The sequence below is a fragment of the Arachis hypogaea genome, chromosome 13, assembly GCF_003086295.3.
Source record: "Arachis hypogaea cultivar Tifrunner chromosome 13, arahy.Tifrunner.gnm2.J5K5, whole genome shotgun sequence".
In the NCBI taxonomy this organism is placed as follows: domain Eukaryota; kingdom Viridiplantae; phylum Streptophyta; class Magnoliopsida; order Fabales; family Fabaceae; genus Arachis; species Arachis hypogaea.
Genome location: NC_092048.1, coordinates 138316924 through 138333480, shown reverse-complemented (window position 1 = coordinate 138333480; position 16557 = coordinate 138316924). Strand labels below are relative to the sequence as shown.

Sequence of the window (16557 nt, the reverse complement as noted above, 5' to 3'; positions counted from 1 at the left end):
CTTGATTGAACATGTTTGTAATGTATTGCAATCTTATTTAGTTGAATGAATATAGGTTCATCCTCTTTCTAATAATTTTGCAGCATTACGTGTTTCTTCTTCTTCTGTGTTTAATTTTGTTTTGTTTTTATTTTTGTTAAGAGAGTAAAACAAGAAAAAACATGAGAAGGCAAGAAGAAAAAGATGAATAAAAAAAAGAGGGTAAAGTACGATTTTGGTCCCTACCGTAGAGGCCGAAAATTTATTTTGTCTCCGGTCTTTTTTTCGCTACAAAATGTTCCCGAATGTTTCAGTTTGTTTTAAACTCGTCCTTTGTACAAAAATACCCTTCCCTCTTCTTCTCCAAAACCAACCAAGAATAGAAGCAGAAGCAGAATAGAAGCAAAAGCAGAACAAAAGCATAACAGAAGCAACACCAATGAACTCATAACTCAGAAAATCATCATCTGAACTCAAAAGAAGAAGAACAACAAAAGTAGTTAGAAGCAGAAGAATAACAACAACAAAAGAACAACAAGAACCCAAAACTCAAAAAATCATCATCATCATCAAAACTCAGAATCCAGAACTCAAAAACAAGATCCCAGAACTCAGAGTTCAAAAAAATAATGGAATAAGAAGAAGAACAACAACAAAAATAGAAATCAGAAGAATTGATAATCAGAAGCAGAAGTAGCAGAACCAGAAGAAATCAGAAATCGGCGAGAAGCAGTGACGACCAGCGACCGAGCAAGGAGGAAGAGCAGAAACGGCTAGCGGCGCGAACCCCCACCCTCGCGGATCTGCTGGCATCAACGTCGAGCCAGGAAGAGGAGTAGCGGCGAGATCTGGCTGTAAAATCTAGCGGAGACGACGAGGAGCAACGGCGGCAAGGCGAAGAGCAGCGATGGCGGCAACGAGGACCCTTCCCCTTCCCTTCCCCCTCTTCTTCCCGAACCCCCCTTTTCCCTTCGCGTTTTCCCTTCCTCATTTCCCCTTTACGCGTTTTCTTTCCTTTTTTATTTTTTATTAGGTTTTTTTAAATTTTTATTAGTTTTTTTATTAGGGGTAATTTAGTAATAGAAATTAAAAATTTAGTAAAAAAGGACAATTTTAAAATAAACTGAAACCTTCGAGACAATTTTGTAGTGAAAAAAAGGTCGAATACGAAATAAATTTTCGCCCTCTACATTAGGGACCAAAATCGTACTTTACCCAAAAAAAGATGATGATGATGAACAAGATGAAAAAGAAAAAGAAGAAGTAGCAGAAGATTAGGAAGAGAAAGTAAAAGAGTTTTGGATTGTGCAAAACTTATTAAGATAAATAACACCGAAATTTCTTAACAATAACATAAATTTCTTAGTTTTTGCATCAAAATTTTGCTACAAAAGCACAAAATATTTTTTTAATGTTGCACTTTTTCTTATTTTTTTTCTTTCTTTCTTTCTTTTTTCTGTTGCTCTTATTTCTTTTTTTAGAAGTACTGTTTCTCATATTAAACTTGATGAACATATTTGTAATGTATTGCAACCTTATTTAGTTGAATAAATGTAGGTTGATCCTCTTCCTAATAATTTTGCAACATTATATTTTTCTTCTTCTTCTTTGTTTGATTTTTTTTATTTTTATTCATGTTAAAAGAGTAAAACAAGAAAAAAACATGAGAAGATAAAACAAAAAAAGCAAAAGATGAATAAGAAAAAAAGATGATGATGATGATGATGATGATGATGATGATGATGATGATGAAAAAGATGAAAACGAATAAGCGGAGGAAAAGGAACAGGAAGAGTTTTGAAATGTAGAATTTATAAAAAGAATAATATTGAAATTTTTTAACAATAGCACATAAATTTCTTAATTTTTATACTAAAATTTTGCTAAAAAATACAAAAATGTCTTCTTTAATGATGCATTCTTTCTTTTTTTTCTGTTACTTTTATTTCTTCTTTTAGGAACATTACTTCTCATACTAGATTTGAATAAAACTGTTTGTAATGTATTGTAATCTTATTTACACTACAAGAAAAAAGATTTATGGCCACGCTTTTTTTTGTTACGCTTTAAAAGCGTGGCCAAAAGTGGTCTATGGCCACACTTTTGTGAGAGTGGCGCTTGAATAGAGATTTCGCCATGTTTTTTATTGCTACGCTTCAAAAGCGTGGCGAAAAAGATCAATGGCCACGCTTTTATGAGGGTGGCAGTTGATGCGAGATTTAGCCACGTTTTTTTCTGCCACGCTTATAAAGCGTAGCCATAGAGAGATTTCGCACGCTTTTAAAGCGTGGCAACATGAATTTATTATTGTGGCGTTTGAGAAGCGTAGCCATTTCCTACAAGCCTTTTGGCACGCTTCAAACGCGTGGCTAAAAGGTTCCTTAGGAAAAAAAAATTAAAAATGTTTTGAGTCTCTTGTAACTTAAAACTTTTTGAGATTAAAGGCTAAAGAGCTCGTATACTACCTTGCCTTCATCAAAAGCTCCTTCAAAGACCCTAACACTACAAGAAAACCCTAACCCCTCCTTCTTCAAACATTATTAAGCCCTAACTCCTGCGACGACGAACCACTCCTGTGACGACGGCACTCCTGCGACGACGACACTCTGTGAAGAACCTAGCTGCGCTCGCGATGCCTCTGCCAGTTCTGGCACCCCTAACCCTCATTCTGCGGTGACTCTCTAGCGGTGACTCCCTTCGCTCATTTGCCGTCGCAAACCCGCCATCGATGAAGCCTTTGCCGCTGCTCCCTTCCGTTTCTGCAAACCCTTGACTCCTTCGGCGCCGCTCCCTTCCTGCTTAGCTTTGGAAGAAAGTAGACTCTCCACGCATTTGAAGAGTCCTGTTCTTATTCCTTTAATTTCTTTTATTTCTTTTCCTATTTCACACTTTTTGTAAAAGATTTGAAAAGAACTAGGGGACAATTTTTTATACTTCCAAAATAAGGGTTGTTTTTGTAACTAGAGTTAGTGCAATGAGAAGTATTGAAATTTTGTTAATAGGGTTTTGGCTATTCTCTTTTGGATCACCAGGTTATTCCTGGATACGGACATGGTGTTTTGCACAAAACAGATCCAAGATACACATGCCAGAAGGAGTTTGCTTTGAAGCATTTGCCAAATGTAGGTTCAATATTTTCTTTGTAATTTTATAGTATTATGTATTATTTTTTCTTTTTTATTTGATTATTTTTATTTTTATTCTTACTAAAAGAGTAAAACAATAAGAAACATGAAAAGGTAAAATAAGAAGAAAAAGATGAAAAAAGGAAGATGTTGATAATGAAAAAGATGAAAAAGAAGAAGATGAAGCAGCAGAAGATGAGGAGGAGGAAGAGAAAGAGTTTTGAATTATGCAGAATTTATCTGAATAAATAACACCGAGATTTTTTAACAATAACACATAAATTTCTTAGTTTTTACACAGAAATTATTCAACTACAGAATTATAAACTACTAACGAACTACATAAACTAGATTCGAACTACACCTCAGCCACTTAATTCGATTCAAAACAATAATCCAATTCGCTCTAATTCAATTGAAGTCTAAACTTAAATCATTCATTGTCTTCGAAAACAAAATACCTATTCAAAGGATTTCAGTGCTTGATTTTAAAAAATTTGATCTAAATATTCAAATCAGATAAAAGAGCATTAATATTAAATGAAGAGAATGCAGAAAACGAAGAAAAGAAAGAGAACACAAAGAAAGAAGAGGATGTAGAAAACACATAAAAAATTCAAAAACAAAAACAAAATCCAAATGAAAAAGACAGTTATATATATTCGCGCGTTAAGTAAAAAATTTGTTAGAAATAGTGACGCGTAAAAGTAAATTCGGATATTTCTTGGAATGCTTCCATTTTTATCTTAGTTTTAAAACCAATGAACTATAAACCTATAACTCAAATAATATAATTTCCTTATATTCATCTAAGAGGTTGTGGGTTTCATGGTTTGAGTATGTCGATAATTTTTTTTCTTTTTTTCTCTTTAGTGATATGGATCTTTTTGAAAAAAAAAAATACTCCTTAAATATTTTGTTTTTTTTTTTAAATGAAAAAAAAAAATACAAAGCGTGATAACATCCCGGCGGCGTCCAACCTCACAGTGGAGTGTTGAAGAGCGCAGCTGCAGCAGTAGCAGTTAGGTTATGGCTACTTCGAAGGCGGTTATGGCTTCGTTGTTTCACCTGCGTCCGCTAACATGCGCCGCCTCATCGTCCTACCCTGCGCGACTGGTTCCCCACCCACCGGACCTCATCAAGTGGGTTACCAGAGAAGGCGGCTTCGTCCACCCTGCCATCAAGATAGCACTTCATCCCTCCCACGGTCTCGGCTTACTCGCCAACCAACAAATCCCCAAGGGTTCCGACCTTATCGTTCTCCCCGACCACATTCCCTTGAGGTTTAACCACCAAGACGCCACCCACTCTCTCCTCCTTCAGTTGGCACGCCATGTTCCTGGTACTCCCCTCCTCACTGCCTTCAACGTTTTTTGCATTGATCTCAAGTTTAGGGTTTCTCAATTTCTCGAACATATGATTGGGAATTTTATTTGAGTTAGAGGAACGGAGTTTAGGTTTCAATGTAAATAAATTGGACACTGTGGTAGCTTTTTGCCAGAGGAACTGTGGGCCATGAGGCTAGGTTTGAAGCTGCTTCAAGAAAGAGCTAAAGTTGGATCCTTTTGGTGGCCATACATCAGCAATCTCCCGGAAACATACACTGTCCCTATCTTCTTTCCCGGAGAGGATATAAAGAACTTGCAGTATGCTCCTCTTCTTCACCAGGTATTTTAGTAAAATTGCATGAACCATTTAGGAAAGATGAAGATCTAGAAACTTTGGTTACCTGTGTAGATTTCATCTTGACAGGACAAATGATTTTACCAACCTAGTTGATCTTATATTTTTAAGTTCTCTGTTTCTGTAATATGAACATATAAACTCATCTCAACTGCTTAGCCAGACTGTTTTGGTGTGCATTTCATTGTTCTGTTGGTTTGAGCTTTGTGGGTAATACTTGAGTCTGCACAGGTAACTAACACCAAAATCTGAATATGGCACACTTTGAGCTTGGAATAGGGCAGCTTCCACCCCAAGCTTCTGTTAAGCTCTGTGTGTGTGTGGTAGTGTGAGGTTAATTTAATTCAATTTCATGAGACAGGTGAACAAAAGATGTCGGTTTCTTCTTGATTTTGAGCAAGAAGTCAAGCATGCCTTAGTCAATCTCACACCAGATAAGCATCCTTTTGGTGGCCAAGAAGTAGATGCATCTTCTCTTGGATGGGCTATGTCAGCAGTCTCATCAAGAGCATTCCGTTTATATGGTGACAAACGGCCAGATGGGATCCATATTGACATACCTATGATGCTCCCTCTGATTGATATGTGCAATCATAGTTTCAATCCAAATGCCAGAATTGTTCAGGAAAAAGACTCTAGTAGCAAAAAAATGCAAGTAAAGGTATGTTTTTTCATATTCTTTCCTATATACTCTCCGCTTCCCACAGCTAAACTTTCAAGATAAAATACAAATCTGGATTTGTATTTGCTGGATTAATTCTTTCTTTTCCTCAGGTTGTGGCTGAGACAGCAATCAAAGAAGATGATCCTTTATTACTTAACTATGGCTGTCTAAACAATGATTTTTTCCTTCTTGATTATGGATTTGTGATACAATCAAACCCGTATGACTGCATTGAACTGAAATACGATGGTGCTCTTTTGGATGCTGCAAGCTCAGCAGCTGGAGTTTCATCACCAAATTTCTCAGCACCTGCTCCATGGCAGGAACAGATTCTTGCTCAGCTAAATCTTGCTGGGGAAGCTTCAGATCTCAAGGTTTCTTCTTCAAATCTTTATCTTTCATTTTTTTTAATGGTTTCTGGCACAGGCAGGGCCTGGAAGTAAGTCAAGCCAGCTCGAGTTCGACTTGTTAATAACTCGATAAGCTGAATTCGTGAATTGGTGAGCCGAGCTTGAGTTTAGATAAGCTCAGTTCATTAGCTCGTGAGCTGACTCGATTATGTATATATAATTTTACATATATATTAATATTCTTAATTATTTAAAATTTTATAGTCATTTTTTATATATAATTTTGATATAGGACATAAATAAAAAATTTATAATTGATAGATAGACGATATATAAAATTGATTTTTTTTAAAATATTTTTCAATATATATAAGTTATAATTTATTGATATAGAATTATAAATTATGTTCCTATTATTTGAGCCAGCTCGTGAGTTTTTGTTGCGCCGAGCTTGATCTTACGAAATAGACTCGACTGTTAATAAGTCGAGTCGTGAGCCAAGCTCAATTTTCGTGAGCCAAGTTTGAACTTAGTCTAGCTCGGCTCACTTATAGTCCTAGGCCAGGGGACATTTGGGGAAATGGGAACAGCTTATGTATTGAATCCGTGCTTTGTGGATCTACAAGGCACTAACTCAAATCTTTAATCACTTGTGCTAGGGGTTAGTGTAACTAAATTGCCATTTTGGCTTGTCTAAGGTTAATGATCGGATAATCACTTGTTTTATGGTCGAGAAGTTCTCATGATTTGGGTTGTGTAGATGTAGATCAGAGAGTTAAGGAATTCCTCATCCGAGCCACAGCACAAGTTTACTTCTATTTGTTTTCTTTTTAACAGGTGAGCATAGGTGGTGAAGATGTAGTAGAGGGGCGTTTGTTGGCTGCATTGAGAGTACTCCTTTCAAGTAGTATGGAAACCGTGCAGAAGCATGACCTCAACACACTCAAGTCTTTATCAGCCGAAGCCCCGCTGGGTGTTGCAAATGAGACAGCTGTCTTACGTACGCTTATAGCTCTGTGTGTGATTGCACTGGGACACTTCCCCACCAAAATAATGGATGATGAATCACTGCTGAAACAGGGTGCCTTAGGTTCAACGGAATTGGCCATTCAATACAGAATCCAAAAGAAATATGTGATTGTTGATGCCATGAGATCTCTCTCAAGGAGGGTAAAGCTTCTCTCTTCCAAGGAAACAACAGTGAGTGCCGAAGGCTAAGCCTATGAACCTTGGAGAACGTATTTGCCAATATGCTATTCAGTATTTTAATCGCTCTTTTCCCACGCCATTGTTATTTGATTTCTAAAAATGGATGCCATGTCTTTTACTCAGTATGGGTCGGATTTTCATTGAACTTTTAGGAATATCAACCACGAATATGCTATTAGGTCAATTTAGTCATTAGATTTTGCAGTTATTTCGAGAATCTGTTGTGTTAAAACATGGATACGGGATGCTAGTTGGTTGACCTTGGAGTTGTGGGTTGGGAGAATAATAGTCTACCAAATCAAGAGATCTCATAGCAAAATATGGGTCCAACTTTGCAACCATGGTTCAGATTTTCATATTTATTTTAGTGCATTAAAAAGAGAGCGAGTAGGCGGAGTGAGTGAGATGAAAAATCGTTGGTCGTCCGATATGTAGGCTCCACGTGGACACGAAATCAGTGGAAAATCAAAGTTTCGTACTTTTTTATCTCTCACACGTGGATATTAGCTACAAAACGATGTGGAGATTAACACTTCTCGGCAACGTGTTGCTATGCCCTCAGTTTACGTGTTACACTAAATCTTTGGTCAGAGCGTGCGTTTTGATTTTTTTTTTCTTTGCTAGAATCATGTAGTATTTAGATGTTATTAGATAATTTAAATAGTGAATGTAAAAATCATTTACATGTGATAATTAATATATGATTTGATTGTTTGTACAAGTTATATTTATGTGTTTGGATTAATTTTGAAATCACGAATTTAAAAATTATTTATCAATATGATACGATGTATAAAAACTTAAATTTATAAAATAATATATAAAATTATATAAATATATTCTAACTGATTATTTTTATATAGAGAGCATTATTATTTTTTAAATTCCGAGTTCTTCACGAAACAGCTCGAAAGATAATTAAAAACAGAGGTTCAAATGCAGAACGTATTCTAGCTACATGCAACACAAATTGTAATCATGCATTCAACTAATTAATATTGTATTGATTTTAGTGGAGTTAGGTAGTTAAGTAGAGGAGCACCGAATTGGTGGGTCGGAATTCAGTACCAAGGAAGGTGATTAGAAGATGTTTTTATGTGAAAATAATAGTTAAAATATATATATTGATATCTTAATTATCATGGTAGAACCAAAAATCTGTACGAATTATGATGTGGTGATTTGAGAGCAATTCATCCATTGGACCAAGAAGAAATGAATCAAAGAGGAGGCATCGTATTAATGATGATGGCCTATATTATAACACTAAAAACATGTACAAGGAAGAAGTCCAGAACCACATAGAGATGGTAGTAGATATAGTAGATACACATAAGAAACAGAAGATATAAACAAAGGAAGACTACATATATACATAGGAGTAGGTAGGAGTGAGAAAGACGTAATTAAGCATTACCAAGAAGGAAAGGCCTGGCAGGGTGAGCTAAGCCAAGAGGGGAGCGAGAGCGAAGGCGGTTGACATCTCTGCTATTAACACGCCTCAGAGATGGGTGCTTTATTTTCTCTGTTTCTTTCTTTATCTTTATCACTTGGCTATGCACTCCTAACCCCATCTCCTTCTCCTTCCCCTTCTCCTCCTCCATCTTCCTCTTCTTCTTTGGCTGCTTCCTTTTTGGATCGATACTTGGACAGATGGATTGCTATGTACTTACCAAGCCCTCTCGTGTATATATATATACACACCAAATATCATACTTTATAATAAATTTTAGAATTTTTGATTGGTTGAACAAATTTTTGTTTTAAAATAAATGAATTTGTTTTAATTTTTTTAAAGATTTAGTTTATTTTATAATAAATTTAATTAAAAATGAAAAAGAGAATAATCTATATCATCAAAATATTTCTAACAAATTTGTTAGAATTAAGAGTTTTATTAGGGGATTCCACCTCCTCCATTTGGATGATTTTGAATTCATACCTAAAAAATATTAATTATTGTTATGTGATAACGATGATTACCTGCCAAAACGACCACCTTCCATGTGTTTCAAATTTACAAATCTAACCCATATTCTGTTGCTTTCGAGCTATTAATCGCCATGAAAACAAAAAGACATCCATGCCCTCATTAATAAATTCCCTTTATTCACTTTCACCTTAATTTACAAATGTCCATTTTGTAATTAATTATTGACTGTTAACCTATGCTGTTTTAGAAACATGTGTGTTTACATCATATCATATAATATACGGTCAAAATGAATGTGCAGTCAATTTCACATGAAATTAATAATTAAAAGTTATTAGATAATTTGACTAATTTAATAAAATTTTTATCTAATAATTCTCGGCTACCAACTTCACTTCACGTTCGCTGTACTTAAGTTTTTCCTTTAATATATATGTTTGAATCAGGTGTATTAATCACAAACTGATGAGTTGAATAAATAAAAAATTCTTATTTTAGTAAAAGTAAAATTAGGTCAGAGATAATCTATAAAATACTTTAATACTTAAATTAATAATATATTTTTTGTACTGTTTTTCAATTTAGAATTTACTGGTTAAGTTCTTTTTTTTTTATTCTTTTATTCCGAAATTACCATTTTTTGCATATTTAATAATATTATGATTTGACGATTTCATGAATTAATAATGTAGTTATTACTATATTGGATGTTATTTTATTGAGGAAGTATAGAGAGCCAATAGAATATTTGTATAATGTGTACAATGAAAATTTAGAAAGTATTAAAAATATAACTTATTCATACCCTGGCCCAATAATAAGGCCCCAGGTCCAAAAGAAAGGCTTAGTCCAGAGAATTGAGTCTTGCTGAGCACCGACCTTCGTGCTAAGAAGTCAGTGTTGACTACGATTTGTCCTAAAGAAGTCGGGCACGAGATTAGCTGGCAGATAAGCACTCATTCAAATGAGTAACTGCCCCTAAAATCTCTCTAACCACTTCATCATCAAGCCATATCTTAACCTCCCTAAGATAATGGGATGGTTAACACCCTAAAGATATGGCACTACTCCAACGGTGGTTATTGGCTCACCACTATAAATACACTGACACCCCTCAGATATCTCTAAGCCCAATACTCTCTAGACCTGCTCACACCCTTGCTAACTTAGGCATCGGAGTGTCTTTGTAGGTACCACCCCCTCTCCTCGCACAAACAAGTCGGACGGAACCTCCCGAAGTTACGGATTCACTCGGAAACCTCCTCTTTCACACATTTGGGCCAGCCAACGCCATCCATTTTATTAATCTCCGGTTACCCACCGTAACATAACTATTAGTGTTATCTTTTTCTATTGACGTAAACCTTTGGGATGAGAACATACACATTATACAAATATTCTATTGACTCCCTAGCAGACTCTATCTTATAATAATGTCGAATTTTTATTTAATTATCATTTCATATATTATTATTTATCTAAAACAATATACATTCTGTGATTGAAAAAAGGTCTCTTATAAGATTGAAATGAATAAATTCACATCGAATTAAATAAATTCGTCTCATTTTTTCGTGATATATATCGAGTTCAAGTGAATCTTGAGAATGGAAAATAAATTTTTGTCTCTACTTTTGTTTCTAGCACACATCTCTGTTCTTATCCGTATTAATTTATTTTACAAAGATTAATCATGAATTTCTTGAATTAAGCAAGTAAAGAAATATTATTAATTATTTCAAATTTTATTTTTAAAAAAGATAAATGAAGAAATAACAGCTCACCCTAAATAAATAGTTTGAAGATGTCGCGACAAAAACAAAATTTATGTCAAAAACAATACTAGCATAATATTATAGGTGCAAGCTTGTTTAATTTCCTAGGTGATAAAATGTTAGGTATCCTTCAAGTTCTCAAATATTTGAATATGACAAGGAAATAAATAGACGGTGATATTTGTATTCGCACTAAATTGTGGCAGCATAAAGAAAATAAAATATCAAAAGGAGAAGAGTGAGATGGAAATGTGATCAAACACGTGGAGGGAGCATGTTTGCAATGTCCGTGATAATGAGAATGAAAAGTCACAAAATTTCACATCTGTTTGCCGTTTACGCTCTACAACAAGCACCTCTTCTATAAATGGTTTCCACGACATGAATTAAAAATTAAAAATGCTTCAACTGTGAAACTCTTTCTAGTTTCTACAACTCTTCATGCCATTATTTATTCAACTATATTATACCATGTGTATCTTAAGATTAACCATTAAAATTAATTATTAATATAAAATATATATTAAAATATAAATACATATCTAAAATAAATTTAATTACATATATAATTTATACACAAATATATTAATAATTATTTAGAATTTGATAATTTCTAGGGAAATATTAAAAGAGAACATAAGATAAAAAAAATATCACATCCAATTCAAAATTTTAAGGTGTCAAATTAATAGGTCTCTCATCTTATAAACTCCTCACTCTTTTTTATTTTTTTTATGTAAAACTAACTTTAACACTCTTCACACTTGTAAAACTAACACCTTGTAACGTCGAATTCTCACTTATTATTATTTCAATGTATTGATATTTGTCTAAAACAGTGATTAATTTATTTCCGTAATTGATTTTAGTGTATGAATAATATTTTTGTTATTTATTTATTACCCATTTGCCATGACACCTAAAACGACAATTAGGGAAGCCACTCAGCCTAATAAAAGCCAACTAACTCCGCTTCCTTCAAATTCTATTACATGATGTGTTCACATAACCGCTTTTTCCTCTGCCCATGTGTTTTCTATTTGCACCAGAACCAAATTTATTTTAATAATTTGGGTCAAATCAGTAAACATTAAGGGTGTTTTTCACTTACTAGCATTGGTCCTATACTCCTATGTCCTATCCTAATTTTTCCATTACATATTCCTTCTTGTCAAATGTCAAATGAAATGAGTGTTGGTACAACTCCATAAGTTTTAATTGGTCCACTCCAACATGCGTCGCCTAATTGTTTTCTGTCAATGATTCATCGTATACGTGTGTGAGGTTCATTTGGGAGACCAGTCAACTCAAGGATTCTCACAAATCATCAATAACAAATGCCAAGGAAAAAAGGTGAAGCAGTTCAACTACATAATCCAATAGTATCCAATGATATTCAACCTTTGACCACAAAACAGTTTCGTTAGTTTAGTTTAGTATTTAACATACCAACAAGCAACAAATCTAAAATTTTAAATTCCACTTCTTAATATTCATATAGTGCTTGTTTGTTAGTGTTCAATGTCATAGTCTTGTAGTTTCACAAATTCTAAAACAAACAAAACAGATAAGAAAATTGTTTTTTTCATAAAAATACGTGCGAATAAGAAAAATATTTGAGTTTAATCAAGAAAAAAAAGGTTCACAATGCACAATTTGTGAGGATTTAGGAACTAATGATGCACATTATTATATATATTCCTACTTATTAAGATTCTCTTTAGTCGAACTTTGTATTTACTCACCGCACATAATTTCAATACAGTGCATATCTTATTTTCATTCTTAGATTTAGATCTAATATTTTCTCTTTTTTTATAAGTGCATTTAATCTTTTTTTATGAATGATTTTTTTTTTATAAATTAAAAAAGAAGGACAAACAGACAGACTTATGAATTAGGATACATATATTTTTTGTTTTTTGAAGTAAAGGAGCTCAATACAACAATGCGTAGGGAATAGATCATCTCTAATGAAAAAAAGACCGGATGATGTCTAGTGTTTAATCTCATATTTGATTGTTTTTTCTCTCTTTTATTTATGTTTGGTCCCACTTGTAAAATTAAAGGTAGAAGATCACACTTTATTCTTTCAGGTGTTAAAAAATGGAGAGGATGCATTTCCCAATGGACAGTAACAAAAGTATAAACGAAAATAAACAACAAATAACAATGAAAAACAAAATTCATACCATAATTAAAGTTTCTCAACTGTTAAAGAAAACCTAACACCTTTTTTTTTAAATCCTTTGGTTCCTTTGGGCTGGCTTGGTAAATATGTGTTATTGAAATTTGGGTTAATCTTTCAACACAAACAATGGCTTGGCATAAGACCCGGTAGATCAAACATATTTTTAAACCTTTTCTCTCTTAACAGTTAACACTATGATCCAAAATCAGCAAGCCCAACAAAAAATTATCATTCTTAAATACTACATTCAAGTAATACCAAAAACCATGTCCAAAAATGAAACTGTAGGAGGGGCAACCCAACACCCAAAAAAGAAACTTCAAGGCTAGTTTACAATTTCAGTGTGTAGTTAAAAAGTTTTGAAAATATTTAGTAGTACGTTGTGTTGATGATAATTGTCCTTTAATTTGAGCAACCAAAATATTTAAATAAAATTAAGCAAACGACAATCGTGTTAAAATGAAATATGCTGACAGTTTCTTTTTTTTTTGGTGTAATTAATTAAAAAAATTGGATAGGGGGCCGGTAGCCCATTTAGTATTTATTTACAAATTCTTCGGCCTTCACATTACGTATTTGCGTATCCAGCGTATTTTATTCTCAAAAAAAGTCAACGAAATTGATTGGATCTTCTCTCGAGCCGTGTAGGCTATGGCTATATGGCTTATGAGCGTGGACTCCGTGGCCTAAAGGAATATCAATTATTAAACCCCTTCACTTGCATTAAAATAATATAATTAAGAATAACGAGATGGGTAGTAAATATTGACTTTCTTTGAAACTGGAAAAGAATCCTAATGGAACGAAACGACACAGAAGCCTCGATGTGCTGTGTCTTATTAAGATTACGCGTTTCATATGATGCTAAGTTGCTTACAACATACTAACAACTAACTCTTTTTACTTTCTTTCATTTCTATATATACTTCTATCATTCCCTACTCTTTCTCTCCACCACCACCCTGTATATCGCTTTCTTTAATTTTCTTCTAATCTATATACAATTAATAATAATAATAATAATAATCAAGAAAGATGGCAGCAGTATGCTTGTTGGTTTCTCGATCCGGCAGACACTTGCAAAGATACAACAACACCGGCGGCCGCCAAGTGGTCGGGTAAGTAGTCCTCCTTAATTAGTCAGCTCATTGATTCAGTGTGTGTTTGGATTAGCGTCTGTCAAATGAATGAAAGTGATTTTATAAAATTGAAATATAATCCGACTCTAATATATATATATTGTTGCAGATGTATACCTTATAGATTCAAGGAAGATATGATGAGCAATGAATTGGAATTGGAGGTATTATTGGTGAGTTCACAGAAAGGAGAGGCGCTCATGTTCCCGAAAGGAGGATGGGAAATTGATGAATCTTTAGAAGAAGCAGCTTCTAGAGAGTCCATAGAAGAAGCCGGAGTGATTGGAAGCGTTGGGAATCAATTGGGTCAATGGAATTTCGTTAGCAAAAGACATGGCATTTACTATGAAGGGCACATGTTCCCTTTGTTTGTCAATCAACAACTTGATATCTGGCCTGAGAAAAATCTAAGGAAAAGAGTTTGGATGACAGTGCCTCAAGCTAGAGAAATTTGTCAGCATTGGTGGATGAAGGAAGCTTTAGATATCTTGGTTAAACGACTGAGCTCACAAGATACCAGGGAACTATAACTCTCTAATTTATTTTATTCATTTATTTAATTTGTATCCATATATAGAGAGAATAGAGAAATAATTAGGGCGAGAAATATACAGTAGAGAAATTAAAACATATAGAGCGAGGTGCAATTTTTGTGCATAATGCAATAACAATCATCATGTTCATCACTTGGCCCCCCAGTATGTGTATGTTCGTTGAATTCTTTGATTTTTTTTGTCCATTTTTGTGGTTTAGTAGTTTATTAATATATTATATATACTTTTGTTCGAATGGACTTACCAAAAGATAACATATATTACATAGACTTTAATTTGAAAATTCGCAGTAAATAAAGTTTGGTTTCCATTATTATTCAACTCATGCAATATAATATATATGGAACGATGAAGCTGAAGCCGTTAACTTTTCTTCCAACAACCTCTAATTTGTTGTCTTGTCCTAGGAGCGAGGAATGTATGCAATCTACCTTATTTTATTTTAGTTTTTTGCTTTTCATTGTGTACTATGCTGAAACCTCCTGACATTTTAGGATAAAATATTTTTATCTCTATAATATATTTAAGTCAAATTTTAATTTAGTCATAGTATTTTAAACGTTTTTTTTATTTCAAAAAATTTCAAATAGCTTTAATATTGTCTTATCATTGAATTTGAGACGCATAATTAACATAATAACTAAAATAGACATTAAAAACAATATTGTTAAATTATATTTTTTAGAAAACATAATTAAAATGTTCTTATAACACTTATTCTTGTGGGTCTTCATCTTATGAAAAAAAAATAAATCCTTTCTCTGGTTAGTAAATATAATAATTGTTTATGTCAAATTTAATTATCGGATAATATTAAACATGTTCAAGACTTTTTGAGACTAAAAATAGGATATTTAAAACGTTAAGTACTAAATTAAAATTTAATTCAAACCTTGGAACCAAATAATACTTTACCTTAACGAGTCATATTATAAAAAATGTTAAATAATCATCAAAATTTATTATTTTTTATCGTCATTTTTAACTATTAATTTAATTTTTTTTAGTTTAATAATTCAACAAATAAAGTATTTTCAGAGTTGTAATTCATTTTATTAATACGCACGTAAAGTCTCGTATAATATACCATTCATACAATTGTTTATATATGTATGTGAACTAATAAAAGAAAGTGAGTTATAATAATTAATTAATTTCATGAACTTTCTAGTAGATCAAGGATTCTAGATCTAAATCCTAGCATGCATAAGGAATCAGCTATCATAATTTCCTAAATTATTATGCAGAAGATCATACTCGTTGAAACATGCATTATTTTTGTTATTAGTATTATAGGCACTATTTATCTTTATAGTGATATATATATTTTATTTTGTTGCATCAAAATATTATTTTCAAGTGCACGCACGCACGCCAAAAAAAGGGAGATCGAGTACTAGCTAGTCTCATATAATGCTAGCCAAAGAAGAATATCAAATGCATGCACGTGTGTCGTGTGGTATTACTGTTACCAGTTTCTACTTTGTATCGCACATTTCTGGAAAGGGAAAGACTAACGAGTCATGCTATTCAACACTTCAACCTATTGTTGGCAAATAGTCTTATGTAATAAGTAATCGTGACTACTAGAATGATTTCTTCACATCAACATAATATTATTATTGTGAATTGTTATTAGATGATTGAATCAAATATATTAATCAATTATATCTTATTATTAACGATTTATAATATTATTTTATGTCAAGATTTTATCGTTGGAGTAACCACGCCATAAGTAATAATTATGTGAGTTTCATTGTTTGTGTTTTTTTTTTTTTACACTAACTTATTTCAAAGTTAGTTAATTTCATCGATTTGATATGATGATATTCTCAACTTGAAATTAATTTTTTTATTAACAGATTATAAACCCTTAGAATTTAGTTGAATTAATTAATATAATTCTCATTGTCATAACAGTTATTTTGCAAGCAATATTAATTTAGATATTG

At 32.9% G+C, this 16557-nt stretch overlaps 2 protein-coding genes and 1 long non-coding RNA gene across 3 annotated transcripts; all 3 read left to right on the top strand.

Moving 5' to 3' along the window:
- The first annotated feature begins 2650 nt into the window (after window positions 1-2650).
- Window positions 2651-3177, top strand: LOC140178031 (uncharacterized). Its single transcript, XR_011870047.1, has 2 exons — window positions 2651-2818; window positions 3012-3177. It is a non-coding gene; the product is annotated as an uncharacterized lncRNA (long non-coding RNA).
- Window positions 3178-4011: 834 nt separating this feature from the next.
- On the top strand, window positions 4012-7351 carry LOC112792016 (uncharacterized). Its single transcript, XM_025835089.3, has 5 exons — window positions 4012-4446; window positions 4606-4772; window positions 5149-5448; window positions 5562-5825; window positions 6639-7351. The coding sequence occupies exons 1-5, from the start codon at window positions 4134-4136 to the stop codon at window positions 7017-7019; spliced, it is 1425 nt and encodes a 474-aa protein (XP_025690874.1). The 5' UTR covers window positions 4012-4133; the 3' UTR covers window positions 7020-7351.
- A 6318-nt stretch (window positions 7352-13669) lies between these two features.
- Window positions 13670-14734, top strand: LOC112792014 (nudix hydrolase 17, mitochondrial). Its single transcript, XM_025835087.2, has 2 exons — window positions 13670-14027; window positions 14158-14734. The coding sequence occupies exons 1-2, from the start codon at window positions 13945-13947 to the stop codon at window positions 14576-14578; spliced, it is 504 nt and encodes a 167-aa protein (XP_025690872.1). The 5' UTR covers window positions 13670-13944; the 3' UTR covers window positions 14579-14734.
- The last annotated feature ends 1823 nt before the right edge of the window (window positions 14735-16557 follow it).